Consider the following 19,479-nt stretch of genomic DNA (forward strand, 5'->3'; position numbering starts at 1 on the left):
AAGAAGGAAGGGTGTGGTTTCATTGCTGAGCAGAAGTTAAAAAAGAGAGACAGAGGGAGAAACCATGTACTAAACCCTGGAATTCCCCATCATCTCCAAGCCTGAGCAGTTCTGTTCTCCTCTTTCAATATATACCTGTCATCCCTAACCCTTATTCTGGTTCCTATAAAAGTCCTAGGAACATTGCAAATATGCTGCCTCTCAAATCCTCATCATCCTCCAACTGGAATTCTGTCCTCTCACTCAAGTTCTTCAGTATGAGGGACCTTCTGTCTTAAAAAATAATTGCAATCAGTAAAAAAGACTAATGAAGCATGAGCGCTGTTCTTAGTTTCTACCAGAGATCTCGTAAGACACAGTCTATCCGGCAAAGCCTCCTTCCACACACACACACACACACAAACCTCAGACAGATGACATCATAGTGAAGTCTGACTAGAGAAACCATAGGAAACACACGATACTTCTCATTTCTAACACCAACTTTCCCAAGTCACATCACAGAGTCAGCCAACCCAGAGACCACTGGCTCCTGTGGTTATCCGGGTTAAAAGCAGCATGATGCTCCCTCTCCAACTCTAACCAACAGAATTAACAATGATCCCTTCCTCCGAGATATGATTTGCACAGCCAATAAAAAGAGCACACAAGGACAATATGGAGGAGGAGTACACGATTGATGAACAGTGCCACTCCTTCTGAGTACAGACTATTCTCTGAGGGAGACTGAACTTAAGTTGAGAGTACAAGGTGCCCAACACCCCAACCACTAAACAGGCATTTACTTTCTTGAATTTCTGATGGCAATGGGGCGGGGATACAACAGAAGTAACTAAGTACAGCTGCAAGCTATATAAGCTACCATTACCAGAACTGCATCCCAACCCAGAAACCCCACTCCAGCAAAACAGGAAGTTATATTGACGCTTCTAGAGAAAAACCTGCCCAACTCAACGCAGCAGTAATATTTCTTATCTCCTAATCAGTATTTATTACCGTTGTAAAGGTTCATCATAAAGCATGGGCTCTGCAAAGCCCATCACCACGGAAAGTAGTTTCCCAAGAAGGATCACAGCCTCTCTAAGACCATGCCGAAGTCCTACCTGCAGGTCTGATGGAGAGAGGGGTTACCTGATGCCGGCGGGTGAGGGTGCCGTTGGCCATGAGTGGGTTGGCATCTTGTGGTGAGACCCGGACGCGTTCCAGTTGCGCCGAGACGTGGCGCCGTTCCTCCTCCAGCGCCCGGGTCAGCTTCTCAAACTGGGCCTCCTGTTCCTTCACAGAGGCCAAGATGCTGGCGGTCGACTCCACCTCTGAGTCGTCCATGAAGGTAAGGGGCGGAGCCGCCGCAGGGCAGGGTAAAAAGGAAGGTGGATCACAGAGGGAGGAGGAAGGAGGGAGAAGGCCCCCTCACTTCACACTACCGGGAAAAGGTAAGAGAAAGGAGAGAAAAAGGTCACAGGTCAGAGAAGACAGATGAATTATTAATCCCAGAGCCAAAGATGCCCTCTTGTGGTTTTACTGCAGTGCGGAAAGCGAGCCACCACCAAGCCTGGGAGCCCATCACCAGTGTCTGCTCAAGCAGGACTTTGCCCACTACCCTCTTCAACGCCCCACTGAAAATAACTATTGAAAGAAAAGGTGCAACTAAGTCCAAGTCCCTAGACTGCTGGTAGGAGACGGAGAATGTAGCTAAGGGCTGTAGTCATGACATGAGATTAAAATTATATTACTTTCTTCCTAAAAAATTTTACTGACATCAACTCAATGAAAGTTGTTAATTCCACAGTACAAACAAGCACTCACTGTCCTGCAGAGAAAAGAGGACAGTACAGATCTCTTAATCTCTCCCAAATCTGAACACTGAAAGTGCTGCAGTGGTGGCAAAATACACTAAATGAATATGTTAAATTAAAATGCCAGTAAGAAATGAAAGTAGTAAAAAACTTCCCACCATCAAAGGCATGAGACAAAATTAAGCCCTCATATTTAACAGATTTATGAAGAGGCCTTTCTACTTTTCAAAACTATACTACAACACTGAGGGCAAAACGTGCCTTGACGAATGGAGACAAGAAAGCAACAGCACCACAAAAAATTCTATGTGTAAAAAAGGCACCATTTTCAGTGACCTTCAGCTCTTTGCAGAGTAGGAAAAGGAACATTAGCCTCAAACTAAGAAGCTCTCCTCTCCCTCAGTAGAATTTCCTACATTTATTATCCTGCAGAAGCTCTAAACAAACCGCATTTTTACCTCTTTACTTATTCTAACTCAGGGTAAATATCAAAAATATCTAGAGGGTTTATGTGGACTATTTATACAATGAGAATTAGATAGAAATGACGAGTTCCCCATACTCTATTACATAAACTGTAAGTTGGCTAGTAAATAAAGGGGCATTGTAGTCATACTGTTGCACTTAATGGGGTTTCTCACTTAGAAGTTGGTTGTGGCAGATTTTATGGCCAGTCCAAAGTATATCATGTTGAAAGGCAGGTTGTAGAATAAACCCTCTCCCCCTACTCCCCAATCTCTCATCAACCCCTCAAAAAAAAAAAAAAAAAGACAGTTAAATTTTTTTATTCTTAATAAACATTTTACATACACACCTGTTAAGAGAAGGTCGTAATTGATTGGTTTAACAGAGAACAGCCCAGTCTAGATTCAAAAAATCATGGGAGAAGCATCCCAGCCACCACAGCAAGGAGGAAGCAGGAAGAAGAGAGCTGCAGAAATATTTGGAGGAAAAATGGAAATGAGAGGAAAATAAAATATACCCAATACATTAAAAAATAAAAAGAGAATTAGCAGGTATTGGGTCAAAGACAATGTGGGACTGGAAGGGAGTAATTTAAAATATGACTTGGAATTGCTTAATGTGACATATACCCTTTGGACTTTGCTCTGTTTTCAGATACTTGGACCTTGTATGTAGCTTTCATTAAAACCTGGATTCTACTGTCATTTCGGAGGTTCCTCTACTTATACATATATATAGAACCAGGAGCAGATTATAATATGGATAAAAATTCAACTAACCCCTGTCCCCAGCCACCAAATCAGGGGGAAAAATGCTGTTGGAATGCCCTTCCTCCTCCTTCCCACCCCTAAGGCAGAAACCTCAGAGCCCAGTCCCAGCATGCCCACAAAGGCATTGAGAAACCAGCGTAACAGTGTAGTGGGGAAGACGTGTGGGGACTAGCCTAGGCTGAGCCTTCTGCTTCAGTTCCTTTTCCCACGCTCCCCAGAGCCCTGCCAAGCAGACACTTGGGCCTGTTTGCCTTAGAGTACAGGTATACCTCGGAGATATTATGGTTCCATTTCAGATCACTACAATAAAACAAGTCATAATCTTTTTGCTGGTAGAGGGTCTTGCCTTCCAATTTGTGAAAAAAAGCAACATCTGTGAAGCACAACAAAAGGAGGTATGCCTGCATATGCAGCATTCAGCAAGCAAGAGTATCTGGAGGAGCTGATAAACAGGTGCCCAATAAACTTAATTAATTTTCCATCACTAAGACTCGTTCCAGTGGATCCAGTCCCTGAATCCAAGAATGTGGTGGCCCTTCTCTAAATCCTCCACCCCCAGCTCTCGGCTCCACAATCACTTATCAACGACTGTTCTTCCTTTCGGTCCAAAGCCCACTGTTACTTTCTCATATTCCCATCCTACATTCCAACAGGCTACTCAGAGGCCTTTAATAAGTACCTTTATTAAAAAAAAAAAAAAGTGTTGCTCCCTTTTTATTTTCATCTCATTTTAAGCACTTGCCCTCATCCGCTATATATAATGATCTATGAACCTTGCACACCAAGAGGACTCTGAGCTAAGGAGATTCTTCCAGTTCAGGGTTTCAACAGGGCCTCAATTGCAGTTACCACTCAGGCGGCCTCCGCCCTGTAATTTTCTTTGCTAATAAAAGCTCAAACTACCACTACTACGGGGCATCCAGTGACAAAACTCCCTTGCTGCAGAGAGAAATTGTCTGTCACTGCCATAAATGGCCACTTTTTGTCCTCACAGCTTTAATTCAATAAAGGATGTTAGGAGGGGTAGTGGAGGAAATTACCCAGGGCTCTAGGTGAGGAACCAGTATCTTCTCCTATAACTTCATGGCTTTAAAAGCTGACCGCCTGGCTCTAATTTGAAGAAGATAACAGCACAGTTAAGTAGAAAGAGATCAGATTCCTAAGTCTAAGAGGATGGGGAGATTTTCTACCTAAAAGAGGGCAGAAGTAGAGGCTGACTGGGACTCAGAAGACCGGTCCCAGTCCTGGCTCAGGCACTAGCCAACAATGACAGTAAGTCATTGTCATGTTCTCATCTGTAAGATGCCAATACCACCAGCCCAGTCTAACTCAGAGTTTGCTGTAAGAATCAGGTGAGATAATGTATGTTATACAAATGTGAGGTGTTAAGTTATTTCAAGAGTTAGTTCTATCTTCCAATTATATTACTTAATGGTAATGCCTCAGCCCAAAACTATTTTGTTGAACTAGTAGATGAAATTAACTGTACCATACCAGAGCATAACTGGGTTCTAAGGAGTAGATGAGCTGGTTTCCCTACTCCAATTCTATTTACTAAAAGGTCCCACCAAGACCAGTATTTCTAGGACATAGGGTGCTTCTCTAGTGCATGGCAGTCATCACGGCACTACACATCTGCTATAGTAAGTTCTTGATTTCTATTTGAGGCCTTTGCAGTTTTATTACCAAGGAGAAAGGAAAGGTGAAAAAAACTAACAATTGCTAAATGTTTTACATGTATTATCTTGGCAATCCTAACAACAACCCTAAGAAAGTAAGTTTTACTGTGAGAAAACACATCCTAGTAAAGAAATTACCCAAGGTCTCAGTTAATAGCAAATTTTTAATTTAATCCCAGATCTATGCCATTCCAAAGTCTGTGTTCTCTTTCTATTGCATGCTGTCAAGTCTATAAAATATAAGTCCAGTACAAGATGGGTGGTCCGGACCCTCTTCGCAACAACCCTTGAGAGCTTTCTTCGCAAACATCACAGGAAAAAAGAAAAAGGTTTCCATTTATCTTTAAGTTAAAGGGTTATCCATATGTCGTATATAAGATATAAGTGGGAAAATGGAAATAAATGGGAGGGGGGAAAAAAGCACATGGGGAAAGTGAATGAAGTAGTTGGGTAAGCTACGGTACCCTGCCTCATAACTCAGAGACTTAAGATTCTTCCCCATGCCATAAACATCATGAGTATGTGCATATACATATGTGTGTGTGTGTGTGTGTGTGTGCATGCATGTGTGCGCACATGTGTGAATGCTATAGACCAGAATCTGCACACCATTAACTTACTTTGGCAGTTAGAGTCAGGAAGGTCTTATGAGTCCAGGCCAACACAACACCTTTCTAGGTTTGCCACTTAATATTTTCAAATGGATTACACTTGCTCTCACTAAAAAAGGACCATCAAGGATTCCCAAGTGAAAAGGGAAGGGGGGAACATAAATGAACCTTGCTATTCCCCTAAAACTAGATTTTCTGAGAATAACTGATTTTACTCTTAACGAGCCACAGGTCATAAAGAGCAGCGATCCCTAACCTTTTTGGCACCAGGGACCAGTGCTCCTGTGAGAATCTAATGCCTGATGATCTGAGGTGGAGCTGAGGCGGTGATGCCAGTGCTATGGAGCAGCTGCAGATACAAATGAAGCTTCCCTTCCTCACCGCTCACCTGCTGTGTGGCTGGTTCCCGGCAGGCCACGGACCAGTACCAGTCACGCAGCCCAGAGGTTGGGGACCCCTGCTACAGATGTATGAGTCTACAATAAGGCTCTCACATTCGAGCAATGACAATAGCAAAAATTCAGTCTCTTCTGTAATTCCAAACCAAAAGAAGTTAAATTGAATCAAATATCCAGAAAAGCCAAACATTTGGACAATGACAACCAGATAGTGGGGCAAAAAAAAAAAAAATCACTTGCCAACAGCACAGTCCCTGGAATGATCTGCTCTATTGTAACCTTGCTGTAGAAATGTAATTTGGAATCACGATTCTTAGCAGTTGAGAATATAGACTTTGGAATAAGACTGACTGGGTTCAAACCCCAGCTCCACTGCTTCTTAGCTATGGGCAAAGTACCACCATCTCCCTAAACTTCAGGTTTGTTTTTGTAAAATGGGAAAAATATATGGGGTGGTTGTGAGGATTAAATGAAACAATCCATGTAAAGTGCTTAGAAACATGGCTTAACACACAGACAGCTATTAATATTGTTACTAATAAGAGTGCCACTAGAAATAACACAAGGGACTAGAGTCTTGGTGTCTTTGCTCCCCATGCTCCCGGCTCCCACTTACAGTAGCCCTGTAAACTACAAGAATTCTTTATACTCTCAAAGGGAAAACAAAATAAAACTCCAGACTAGGGGTCAAAAGACCTGGGGTTCATGTCCTAACTGCCAAAAACCAGCTGTGAGAATTTAGAGAAGTTATAACCCCTGTAAGCTTCAATTTCTATTACTTTTCAGAGTTTAGCTCTAATGAGCTAATATATATATAAAACTTTAGGTTGGGTGACTCTGAACCTCTCTCCTACCTCCATGCAATTCAGATAAGTATATCCAAAGACATAACCAGAATCAGGCAAGCAAGCCTCTGCAGAGAGAGGAAACATTTGTCCTGAGAATTTTAAACCCCACGAAATAGTCTGTGAGTTCTTAGGAAAGAAATTTTATCTTCTGTCGTCAGCCCCGAAATCAGCTTTCCTTTCTTCCTATCTTTCATTATGAAATCAAAACAAATGTCACAAAGTTGTGCTCTTCTCCCTAAAAGCAATGATAAGCAAAAAACTCCTCTTCTGTGCCTAGGGACTTTTAAATGGTTTTTAAATGCACACTGAAAATAAAAATAAATAAATAAAAGCACATTGAGCCCCCTCCTATTGAAGAATACCAATCAATAAAACAAATATAGCACCTGTAATACTATAGAACTATACTATACAACATTCAAGCCAAGAAAGGTAAGTCTTCTAGATACCTAAAAGGTATTTATTTGGTACCTAAAAGGTATTTATTTGCCTTAACTGGCATTTGCCCCAAAATTCAAGTATCCCACCCACCACTTGATGTCCTGCCATCTGATGCTAAGTCAGAACTATTTCTCTCCTCACTGGGAAGATTCACTCCTGCACTAATCCTAAGAACCCAGACATGATTTACATTAAGACTAAAGAGGACTCTGCTAGCTTCACAATCTCAATTGGGCACTTCTCAGTTACAAAAGTGATATTCCAGAAATGGCCTTGTTTAGGTGTTACTTTCTGTACTTCCCTGTACATCCCTTTATGCTAGGCCAGTCTTCTCTAGTTTAAGAGCATCCAAAGGCTGACTGAAGGAGTCTCGCTTTCTCACAAGGAAGGAATGGATCGCACTGTGTCCATCATGAATCTCTCTGATGAATTAAGGCAATCTGGCAAAACGCCCTCCTCTCAGGAAAGAGTGACACATTCCGATTGGAATGTCATAGAAAAGGAAAATATATACATGAAAGTTTTAAAAATACTCCTTGTTTAAAAGGAGGATGAGCTGGCAACCTCTATAGGTCAACAGGACACCTTAAACTTACTTTGGTCTTATAATCCTGACCCAAAGTTACCTGTCAGGATTTAAAGTTTTACTATGACTTTACAAGAAAAAAAAAAAAAAAATCACCTCCATCATCTTATCCTTACATTCAGAAATCAGATGTATCATTCTTCTTGATCTCTTTTCCCAAATATTTTGGGAATCCCAAACCCTAACAGACTAAAATGGCTAAATGCTGGACTGACTTTTGAAGCAAAGGAAGGGTGTGGCTCTCAGCAAGTGAAGGGGCCCCGAACTGAAAGGGTATGGAAAGAAACAAAACCTGCTTCTCTCTGGAGCATGTATGACACACACACACACAGGACTGGTCTAACAAGTCCTTCTGATCTCTCAGGCCAGGCCTCCTCCTCCTCCTCCCCCATTGCCCACGTGCTTCTCCAAGGCCCTCCACTGGGACAGATAACAGAATTTTCTCTCAATCCTGAAAGTCTGAGGCACACTACGTTACTTACCTGGATCACTATTGCAACCCTGCCAAAGGCATCTCACCTGGCCTTATAAGGAGAAAGCACAGCTTTAGGGAGAGGCCGATAAGGAAACAAAGATAAGAGGGAGGGGCAAAAAATAGGGAGGTGTCGACTGGAGGAAGGGGAGAGGCCAATTGCCTTTCTCCTTCCTACAGGAGGAAGAAAAAGAGAGGTCTTGTACACAATGGGAAATAAGAAAAAGTCTAGTCAAAATGGAAAGGTATTGTTTAATTCTTGTGTCATAAAAGAGAAATCTTAAAATTAACTAGGACACCTTATACCCTTCTCTACCCTAGGCAAGGAAAAAAAAAATTTATGGTAAAAAAGCTTAACCTTAGGGTTTACTAGAAATCACCCAACTGATCTGAGCTCGCATTCCTTTTTTAAAGAGGCAGCTTCTCACTAATCCCCCTTACTTTCTATTTCTATCTTTGGCATTCCCACCATCTCTTTGCCCATCATCTGAAGATGATTTAGAGAAGGTGAAAGCATGTAATTGAGTCATATTTACAGTCCTGCTTCCTCAAGGCCCTGAAAAGAGTAACAAGGCACCTTCCATTAGGTTTAGAGTATGGCTCCCTTCGAGACAAGCAACAGAGAAGATACGAGTCTATGAGGTAATCAAAGTAAGCATGAAAGTCCTATTTCAGCTATAGGACAGAGAGCTGAAGGGACTGTTTCACCCTATCTAAAAGAAAATCTGACCTTACAGGGAAAGAAAAGTTTTGAGTTGTTAATTATTAATCTGCCCCTGTAAGATATCATACATAATCTTCTCAACAACCTCTGAGGTACTGCTGGCCTCTTTTTAAACTATATATCCATATCCTGCCCAGGCCATATAGCTAGTAAGTGTTGTAAATGCATCTGTTCTACTCCCCATCCAAGTTCCTTCCCCTTGACAGAGTGAAAGCAGCATGAATTGTCTATGCTTCTTGTGGTTAAAATTATTCTAACTCCAAGAGAAGCTGACCGCAAGTAGACTTTTGGGGGAAGAGAAGAAGGAAGTGAGAGAGGACAGGGTGGAGACTGCTAGACGTTTGGTCTTACCTTCACTTAACAGAACAGGGCCTTACCCAATTCTGAGAAAGAAGAGCTTGCAATCTACCTCAGATTTCCCATTTTATAAGGAAGAACTCAGGAGGGAAGGTGTGAGGGACAAAATCACCTACCTTTCCACTGCCAGGCCTGCTCTAAAAATCTGGCTACATGCCACATTCTCTAATCGCCCCCACCTTAAGAAAGAAATTCTAATCACAAATATCCCTACTCATATTTAATGTGACATCTCACTAAAACAAAGGCAGAAATCAGAGCTGGAATGGGAAACAGAAGGAACTAGAAGCAGGAAAGACTGTGCTAGCCAGCATCAGAACAGAGGGGAGAGATTGTTCTAGCGGTATGTTAGCAATCTGCCTCTAGGGCAGCTGTCCTCCCAGGCAATCAAAGGCCATTTGTGTGTGTGTGCTCAGGGACTAGCCAGACTGGCAAGAAGTCTGAGGACTCGGCAGTCCGATCCACAAAGTGAGAAGAGATGCCTGTTTCACAGCTGGAATGGAGGGCAGAGAAAAGACAAAACAAGGGGAAAAAGAAAGGGGCAGAGACACAGAGAAGTACTGCAGGTGCTATTTCAGTCTAGATGGGGCGGGGTGGGGGTCGGGGGAGGATCCCAGATAACTACCAACCATTCCCTAGTTATGTGCAGAGACTTGCCACTACCTCTCAACACTGAAATCAAACAATGGGTAGGTTTCTCCAGCTCTGGATGTAGTAGGCTGCCAACTGGAAGGGTGAGACCTAAAATGTAGGGCCCCAGCATTACCTGTTTCTCTGTTCCTTTCAAACCCAACAAGGGTTTGTATCTGCAACGTATACAGTAAAAAGTCATTATATAAACATCTATCTCCTTCTAGAATTCCTTTCTTGTTAAACCCTGAAGATTATATATATATATGTATATATATAGATATATATATATATATATATATATCTCAGCAGCACACACAACGCTCAGTGAGATCCCCAATGCTAAGAGATCGAGGACATTTATATAACTCAAGGCCAGTCAGAATTCACACTCCCTAACCCGTCAGAGTAGCTAGATGCTCTGAGACCCATTAGACACACAAAGGCTGCTCTCTTCTCAGTAGAGCCCTGCAGCAGAGCTGCTCTCCAGGGACAAAGAGATTTCACAGGAGAACCACAAAGACATCGCCCCTCTCCGTTCCCCCACTCTCAGCTTTCTCACTTCCTGTCACAGTAGCACCAGACCACAGTCTCCCAGAAACAAACAAATACAAAGTGCTGGATTCTGGGCTGCAGGCCAACCGCATTCCAGGGCATCCTGTCTACCAATCACCAGCCAGAGCTCCCACTTTGCCCTGTTCAGTTCCTTATCATGTTCGGGAAAACAACCCTCCTCCCTGCCCCAAGCCAACACGACTTAGGACAAAGCTCAGGCCTTTAAGAATCAGCAGAAAGATACTGCATGTGGCTCTAAAGGTTCGGAGGGGGTGAGGGGATTTTTAAGATTCCTACTTGGCAAGTTTCTTCACTTTAGAGACACTGCACTGGGGATTTTAAAGCTACTGCTGCTTTTATCCTCAGCTCAGCTACATGTAACACATCCCAAAGAAAGCTGCATCATAGCAATCTGATCTCCGACCTGGATTCAGTCAATGGAATACTCCCACCTGGAGAACTACTTTGGGATAAATCCTCTGTCACTCACCTTCTCCATCACCCATTTCCACCGTTTTCAGTCTTTCATACACTCTTCCCAAGCATAAAGTTGATTCCAAAGAGGCCCCACGAAAAACAAACAAAGGCAGCAGACTCCACCCTACGAAGAGGCAGGATATGGGCACCAGCAGGTGCTGGGAGCAAAGTTCCCTAGGGAATGAGAAGACCACTAGGAATTGCACAGTAGCCCTGGCAACAAAGAGGTTAAGACAGCAACCTCAGTTTTTTCTGCTCACCACTGCCTCTGGAGTGGGTTGAGGAGCTGTAGATTTGGAAACTTGTCAGAAAAGAAAGCCTCCCCTCCTAACAAGGATCCTCAGCTGCTTCCAAGAATGGGATAACTGACATTTTTCTATTATCTTGTACAAGCCCTGTGGACGTTAATCCTAAACCTCAGAAGCAAAGATGCAGTTAGAAGTCAAGCTCCTTTAGCCAGAGATTCTTGAAATCCAAAGAAGTAACACCCTTTGCCCAAAGTGCTCCATTCCACTTGCATAAAGAGCACAGAGCTCAGCACAGAGTTCTCCAACCAAAGGAACACTGCAGGCAACTAACTAGTAATATGTTATCATTTTTCATCTTTTCTCCTTTCTCCTAGACTCCTTCCCCCTTCTTCTTGGATCTATTAGAAGAACACTAGGCTAAACCCCAATTTAAACAGTTCATGATGCACAAGGAACTAACTCTAAAACAGCACAACTTACTCTAAAACAGCACAACTTAGAAAGAATTAGTCCATGTCTGTATCAAATATAACCAGGTAGAAAGAGGTAAGGCAGGAATATACACAACAGTGAGCCATTCTAGAGCCGGATATAAAAGAGAATAATTTAGCAACACTATGTTTCGGAATAGACTTCAACTGCAGGGCCTAGCTACTGCAAACCCTATCACTTGAAGCACCCAAAAACAACAGCTCAAGATCTGTTACCTAGTACTGAATCAGACTAACTCCCTTTTTCTCTCAAGAACTGAAAAATTAGTTACAATTCTTAGTATTCTTATCAGATTCTCCCTCATTCATAGCCCAGGCCAAAAAATTAGTCAATTAAGTACTATATTGTGAGGTAGATACACGAAAGCAGATAAAAATAGTACAGTCTAGTAGGAGAGCTTTCTGAGATACTTTAAAGAGAGGGTTGTAAAAACCACACAGAAAACTGGACACACCTATATCAATAGCACTGCTGCTCCAAAAGGATGCTCGACAGGTTCTCTGCCTCAAATTGAGCAGGTGAGACAGAAATGGAGTGCTGACTCAGAAATATAGTCACCCCAGGGTGTGAGGGAGGGAAGGAGACCAGTACAGCCAACTGATTACAATTCATCATGACTTCACCAGAGGTTCTGGTTCGAACTGTATCTCTAGCTGTTTGTATACATATTTAGAAAACCCAACCAAAGGACTAATAAATAGGTAAGGAGAAAGTCAATGGAGGGGCCCAAAGACTTAAGCCGAATACTCGATGATCGGAAAAGCATGAATCTGTTTTGCTATCTAACTTTCCACATAATTCTTTCTCGCCAAATCAGGCCCAAAGCTGAAAAGAACTGGGGGGAGGGGAGGCAGAGAAAAGAATGTGATTGGAAAAGGTTTAGCTACATTCCAACTAGCCAACATCCCGCATAGTATTAAGAGTGCCTGAAAATCCAATCTCACACTACATGAGAGTTGCTGGGACTCTGCTAACACACATCCAATTCTTCTGCCACCCCCCATACTCTGAAAAGAAGCATAACTGAAATAGCTTAATGAAGGCACCAGCTGTTTCCACCACTCTCCCTCCTCACAAATCCAGAGACCACAGTTCAAACTCACATCAAACACTTAATACAATTGACGGACCAGTAGGAAGGAGAAGCCTGGACTAAAATAGCAGGAAGAGTGCCAACTGGCCCCACTTATAAGGAATGTTTTCTTGGCTCAATTTAAAAATAAGGAACCTCTATCATCTACTCCCCTCTGCCCAATTATGTTCTCTTTTCCACAACCAACCTCTTGGTGTCAAATGGATTTCAGTTTCTTCTCTACAACTCCTTGATCTATTTTCAAATGTCAGAAAACACATGGGAGGTATAAAGTTGACTGTAAAATAGAATCTGGGAGACTGGAAGGCTTCCTGGACTGCAACAGCCAAACCCAGTACTCCCGCATTAAGGGCAAGGAGACAGAAGAAGCCCACATAGCACCCTCTTCTCCATGGTTCAAGTAAGGAAGAAAGGGAAGGAATATTATGCTTCTGCACTTGAACATTGATGGTAACCTGATTTCTCAAGGCATGGGTGGCCAGTTAATAGTATTAACGTGATCAGCCCCTCCCCCTCCCAATATTCTAAGTTGACCGGAGTTAGCCAAGGAGGAAGGGAAGGAAGCCAGTAGTTCCTTTTCAGACAGGAAGTAACATTGGCCCTTCCTGTCCAGTTTTAAACAAATTGTCCAGCTGAGTTTCAATGCTAACATCCTCTCCTGAATTTGTTCCACAATTTCAAAATGGAGGGGAAATGGAGATATGATCCAAAAGTTTCCCTTTCCCTCCCCTAACAGGCAAGTCCTCCATAACATGCTAAGTACTGGCATAACCCCCAAATCAGGTGGTGACATCTGTAATTCCAAAATAATACAGGATACAGTGGTAGAAACTTGAAATTAGCCACCTGCTCGCCATGTCTACTACCACAAGCTATTCTTCTCTACTTCTCATACAAATTAAACAACCACTCACTGAGAAATCACATAGATATGTAGCTTAACTCAAATGTTTAGGTTTTGTGGTCCTCAAACCTGAATGATCAAAATCACCTGGGAAGCATTTTTTTAAAAATAGTCTCCCAGATCTACCTCCCCGCCCTCTCATACCTCAATTTCTGGAGGGAATTCACATTTTTAAAACACCCTCAAAGTGATTCTGATAGTCAGCTGTTGGGAACTACCGTATTGGTTCCCAAATGACAACTGACCACAACATTCCTCTTGCAAAAAAGGCACTGGTTATAAAATACATTATTTGGATCTACTTTACGGTTCACCAGACAAATCATTATTCAGTCTGAATTGGAGGCTCTTTGAAAAACATGGATTTAAATATAAAGATAGATGAAAAGACACAGTCCTAAATCCTATATTCTAGACTCAGAACCTAGAAAGAAGTGTCTCACTTCTTTAGAATCCTGAGTTGCTACACTGAAGGATATCCTTATTTACACTGCAGACTGGATAACCTGATTTTTTTATTTATTATTTATTATTATTATTTATGCCTATAGCACCTGGTCTTCCTAAGTGGTCTCCGATCCAAGTACTAACCAGGCCCAACCCTGCTTAGCTTCCAAGATCAGACACCAGGCTTGTTCAGGTTGGCATGGCCGTAGACCATAGACCGTGGCTCCGCTGGGGCACGAACCCAAGACCTTCTGCGTGTAAAGCAGACATGCTAACCACTACACCATGGAACCACATCCAACCTGATTATTTTTAAAATGACTTAGTTTAACTTTCTTCCAAGGATCAAAGAGCTGTGCCACATTTTCAAAGACTGGGTCCCTATTCTATGCCAAAAGAAGTCTAAAGTCTTAAATCTAGCATTCAAGATCCTAGATGATTCTAGCCCAGTTGACAACGTAACAGAAATAACCAGAAACTCTGGATTCAAGTGCTACCTCTGACACTTATTCAAGCAAGTCACTTTAACTTCTGATTTGAGTAAGAGCAAGTGAGTAACCAAATGTTTTTGGAAGAACCATAAAGAGAAATATTTCTACAAAGAAGCATGTGTCACGAAAGAATGGCACTGAAAGATAAACTTTCAGACAACTACAAACATCTACAAATGTTGAATACATATCCAGCAGTAATTTAAAGCAACTTCAAAATTTGGGAATCTGTGATTGTGTAGAGTATTTCCTATGCAAGATGATATAGTTACCTGACCAAAGGAAATGGAGGTGGAAAGGGAAAAAGGTAATCTCCCATAGATGGTATTAAGTGACAGAATGACAACTAGATACGTATAATTAAAGGGAAGAACAGAGGGTAACCAGGTCAAGTTCCAGGGCTAAACTCTAGGAGAAGGAGAGGGAGGCAGAAAGACTCCTTCACTGAGGGACAGACTAGCTAAACCAGAAATCTTGAGAGGGAAAGTAAGAATGGATGATTCAAGACAGTAGTCTGGTAATCAAAAATCCTTCTACTTTCCCATATAGGGTTGCCATAGAATATCAATCACTAAATAGCTGGTGCTTCTTCCTCAATCCCACCAAAGTCGACCAATAGCTCAGTATATGCTTTAATAACCTTTACTGTATGTTTATATATGTGTATGTGTGTGTGTGCACGTGTGTGTGTGTGTGTGTGTGTGTGTGTGTGTATGTATATATATGGAAAAATATATATATGGAAAGGGGAAAGAGGCATACAGTTAGTTATCAGGGATGATCATCTCCCCAATGTGCAAGACAGAAATATGGATACGGTGACCTATAAAGTGGTCCCTGAAAGCCATTAAGTCCCAGTAATTAGGGCTTTGGGAAAACAGGAGTTTTTTGGTTGAATGAGCAAAAGGAGAAGCAGCAGATAAGTGGTTACTATTTGGTCAAAAGCACATAAACCAAACCAACAAACATACTCAAAAGGAAACTGTACCAGATCTAGGCTTCTCTTCTTATGTAGCTAAGGTGGAGAAATACATTTCTCTAGGGAAGAAAATTTTGATGTCACTTCCCAAGTACATACAAGCTTATTCTAAGTAATTGCTCCATTATTATCATTCTCCAAGGCAAGGGTCATCAACCTACGCAAAATCTGCTTCTCTGCAAATCACTGACTACCCTCACATGAACTTCTGCAATGGGGCAAAGAAGGAGGCTAGGTCAGGTATTGCCTCAACGCCTTACAAACAATACACAAAAAGTTAACAGCTACTATCTCTGGGGTCTGAAGTGAGGAGACTTTTTTTGTACTGTGTAGTGCACCATGAGGTCCTATATTATCCTCCCCATTCCCCTAGCACACACCTATGAACAAGTCAGGTCTATTTCTCCCATTATCTCTTGCTCACTGATAACAACTAGACTCAGGACCTTTTCGCTTCCTACTCATATCTATAAGACCCCACCCGAATTTCTTTTAGGTCTCTCTCAAACATAACTTATAAGCTAGGCCTTCCCTGACCACTCAAAAAATCTCACTGCCGCCTTCATACCTCTTATTTACTGCTGGACATATTCTGCTGTTTTTTTTCTCAATAGTGTTACCACACTCTGATATACCATGTATTTACTTGCTTACTTATAATCTGTCTCTTTCTACTAGAATGTAAGCTCTGTGAGACCTATTTGGTATACTGTTTATTCCAGTGCATGGCATATAGCAGACTCTCAAATTTCTTTTGAATTAATGAAGATGTTTTATGTTTTCAAGGAAAACAAAAAGTTAAATTTTACTTTTTTTTTTTTTTTTACTTTTTGTTTTTGTTTTTTTTAGGCAAGGCAACCCTTGGTTGACCTCAGATTGCAAGGACCTTGTCAGCTTACAATCCCTTATTTTTTATTTTTTATGCCCACAGCATCTAGTCTTCCTAGGCGGTCTCCCATCCAAGTACTAACCAGGCCCGACGTTGCTTAGCTTCCGAGATCAGACAGGATCGGACGTGTTTAGGGTGGCATGGCCGTAGACCAAAAAGTTAAATTTTAGAAAAATAAATCAACTTTGTTTCATTTTTCTTTCTATATTTTTCTAATTCTTACCCTAGGCCCAGCAACTGTGGTCTCCTGCAGACTTACCTGCAGATTTGGCAGACCTTCAGGAGGGTAGACATTCAAATAGCCAACTCTGCCCTGGTTTAACCAAGTAGTCAATGGAAAGCAGAACTCCCATTCCAACAAAGAAACAATGGAAAGAAATCAGATAGGCACCATCTCCTTTAAAATAGACTACTCTATTTTAAAAGTGTGCTGAATATACACCAGCTACTTTATTTCAATGAGATTTATTTCACTTGCAATGAACTGCAGGTGCTTTGATAAAAGTACTGAAAAGCTGACCTAGTTTCTATAGGAATGTCTTACGTCCACAACCATCAGAATATATTTCTTAAAATATAAGCTCCCTAAAACAAAAACCTTTTCATTCCACAAAGAGAACTTTCAATGTGCTACAGCGTTCCAATACAGAACAACAGGGAAGCACACACGAAACTGATATTTACTCTGTGAAAAGTAAATTTCTTTCATTCTACCATCAAATGAACCAAAGTAAGAAATTAGTAAATGTAGATGAGATCTGAAAATCAAAAGCTAAAAACAAATCCGAATTGCTAAGAGATTGATCTTCTTGGATCACAATTAATCCTAATTTAGATCTAACTGAAATAAACCAGCAGCAGTATCCCACTACTTGTACTGTTAGCACATCAGTATAATTTACTCTATCACAAGAATCAGAAACTTCTTCCATATTGTGTTAGTGAGGCAAAGTGACACCCAGAAAGATCACCAACCTAAGAGAAAAAAAGGGGCAGCAAAGAGAGACACCAGAGAACAAGAAAGAAAATGAAAAGGAGAAAACATAAGAAAATCAGTACAAGGAAATGTGGGTTAAAGTGTAGAGAACTGAGTGGGAGAGTTATGACAGGAAGCTAAGGAGTGCCAATAGAATTAGCTTAAATACTATTCAGAACATTAGTTTCATGGGTTATTTAGAATGAAGGGAAATAAAAAAGGAAAACTATAGGCTGGAAGAAATCCAGAAGTTTCCAAGCAAGGCTGCATCTAACATATATGTTCCCCACAGGCCACAGTTTGGCTTTTCCATACAGAAGAGCAGACCTCTTTCTTGGAAGCACACTTTTCACAGGAAGCACTGATGAACTCACAATTTCTACATGTCTCAGTTTTGCAAATGTCTATAAATAAGAATTAAAATAGAGAATGATATTTCCTGAACACAAAAGAGGGAGGTTTATTTCAAGGGAAAAAAAAGGGATAGTAAAAGCCTGCCTTCATTTCTATGTAATTGTTTCCTGTAAAACCACTCATAATGGAATGTTATCCTACAAAATCCTGGTTGGACAAGTGAGACTTCAAGGTAAAGAATCTGGTTCAAAGTCAAGAATAATAAATCCAAACAAAGCTTTTTCAATCCATTCTCTGCCAAAACTAAAGTTTACCTTAGAATGCTAGAGTTCTATCTCTTAACGATACAAAAAAGTGGAAGAAATTTGTATTGCTGTTTTTAAGTAATCAAGTCTCTGAAGAAATTACTGTAAGATATTCAAGCTTTGCCACCTGTTTCTCGTACTCATTTCATTAAAAGTTATCCATTCCCAAAGCACATTTATTTTGGACAACCATGCTCACACAACTCCCCAAACTTGCCTATTACTAAAGACATTTTTTCCCCAATAAAAAAAAAAGTTAGCTTATCCATCCAGGAAGCCCATTTATTCTGTAATATAAGCATCTATATCTACCACAGTCTCAGGTTTTAAGAGAGTTTAAAGGGCATTTAGTCCAACAGACAAATGATGTTTGAATTCATTTAAAGCATCCATTCTAAGAGCATACAGAAAGTATTACCATAACCTGGACACTGTTCTATGAATTTTACAAAAGTTAAATCACTTAATAGCCACAACAATCCTATGAGATGGTTAATATTACTGTCCTCATTTTACAGACAAGGAGACTAAGGCATAGAGCAATTAAACAATTTGCCCAAGGATACAGGGCTAATAAGTAGCAGAACAAGATTTGAACCCAGGCAGTCTGGTTCCATGCTCTTAACCACTATGCTAACCATCCATCCTTAACCATCCATGCTCTTAACCACTAATTAACTAGAACAGTTGTTTCCCCCGCTCCTGCTCCTTCCCCTTCCCCTTCCAATCTCCCTGCCAGGCTATTTCAATGCTCTCTATTGGAAACCTTGGAGACAGCTGCATTTAGGAAAAGCAATCTCTATTTCAACTTCTCATGGCATTTAACCCCTTTTGAGAGGAAAGATAACATAAATGAAATAACATACTGCTATGATTCATTCCTTTAGGCAAGTTTCTTGTTACTATCATTCAGAATTGTCCATGAAAATTAATTTGTGTTCTTATAAACTTCCCAATACACTTTGTGAACAAAATCTCCTGATGTTTCATGGCAGCAAGTGACAAAATAATATGATATTCAAACACACTTTCATTGAAACATTGATATTCAAACTATCATCCCAAGCTTTTTATGTTTTTATTTATAAGTATAAAACCCACTCACTTCTAACACAGCTGAAAGCAGTACTCACTTCCCTGCTGCTGCTCTAATATACGTTCTAGTCAGTGATCCTCAACCTTTTTGGCACCAGGGACCGGTGCACCTATGAGAATCTAATACCTGGTGATCTGAGGTAGAGCTGAGGCGGTGATGCTAGTGCTGGGGAGCAGCTGCAAATACAGATAAAGCATTGCACGTTCACCTCCTGCTATGCAGCCCGGTTCCTAACAGGCCACAAAACAGTACTGGTTCACAGTGCAGGGGCTGGGCACACCTGTTCTAGGTAAGCAATTCCACTTCCCCTAGAACTGGCTATACTAAGGTTTCAGTGGTTGAAACTAACAGTTGCCTATATAATGAAATGAACTGACTAGGACTCGGTACTCTTTT

At 41.2% G+C, this 19,479-nt stretch overlaps 1 protein-coding gene and 1 pseudogene across 12 annotated transcripts in view; both read right to left on the reverse strand.

Moving 5' to 3' along the window:
- Positions 1–19,479, reverse strand: part of CTNND1 (catenin delta 1) — a 41,349-nt gene that overhangs the window by 18,242 nt on the left and 3,628 nt on the right. For 8 of the 12 annotated variants that reach the window (XM_011379007.2, XM_011379006.2, XM_023522611.1 and 5 more), the window contains exons 2-3: positions 2,611–2,727; positions 1,132–1,420 (exon numbers count right to left, since the gene is read on the reverse strand). The exons of 2 other annotated variants lie outside the window; for them this stretch is intronic. In XM_011379007.2, the coding sequence (XP_011377309.1) occupies positions 1,132–1,326 (195 nt within the window). In that variant the 5' untranslated portion in view covers positions 1,327–1,420; positions 2,611–2,727. Of the gene's footprint in view, positions 1–1,131; positions 1,421–2,610; positions 2,728–8,076; positions 8,169–19,479 lie in introns of those variants that run through there. 2 more of the 12 variants (XM_023522607.1, XM_023522608.1) reach the window with 2 other exon arrangements.
- On the reverse strand, positions 16,386–16,504 carry LOC111731186 (annotated as a pseudogene).

The sequence above is a fragment of the Pteropus vampyrus genome, unplaced genomic scaffold (genome assembly GCF_000151845.1).
Source record: "Pteropus vampyrus isolate Shadow unplaced genomic scaffold, Pvam_2.0 Scaffold352, whole genome shotgun sequence".
NCBI lineage: Eukaryota > Metazoa > Chordata > Mammalia > Chiroptera > Pteropodidae > Pteropus > Pteropus vampyrus.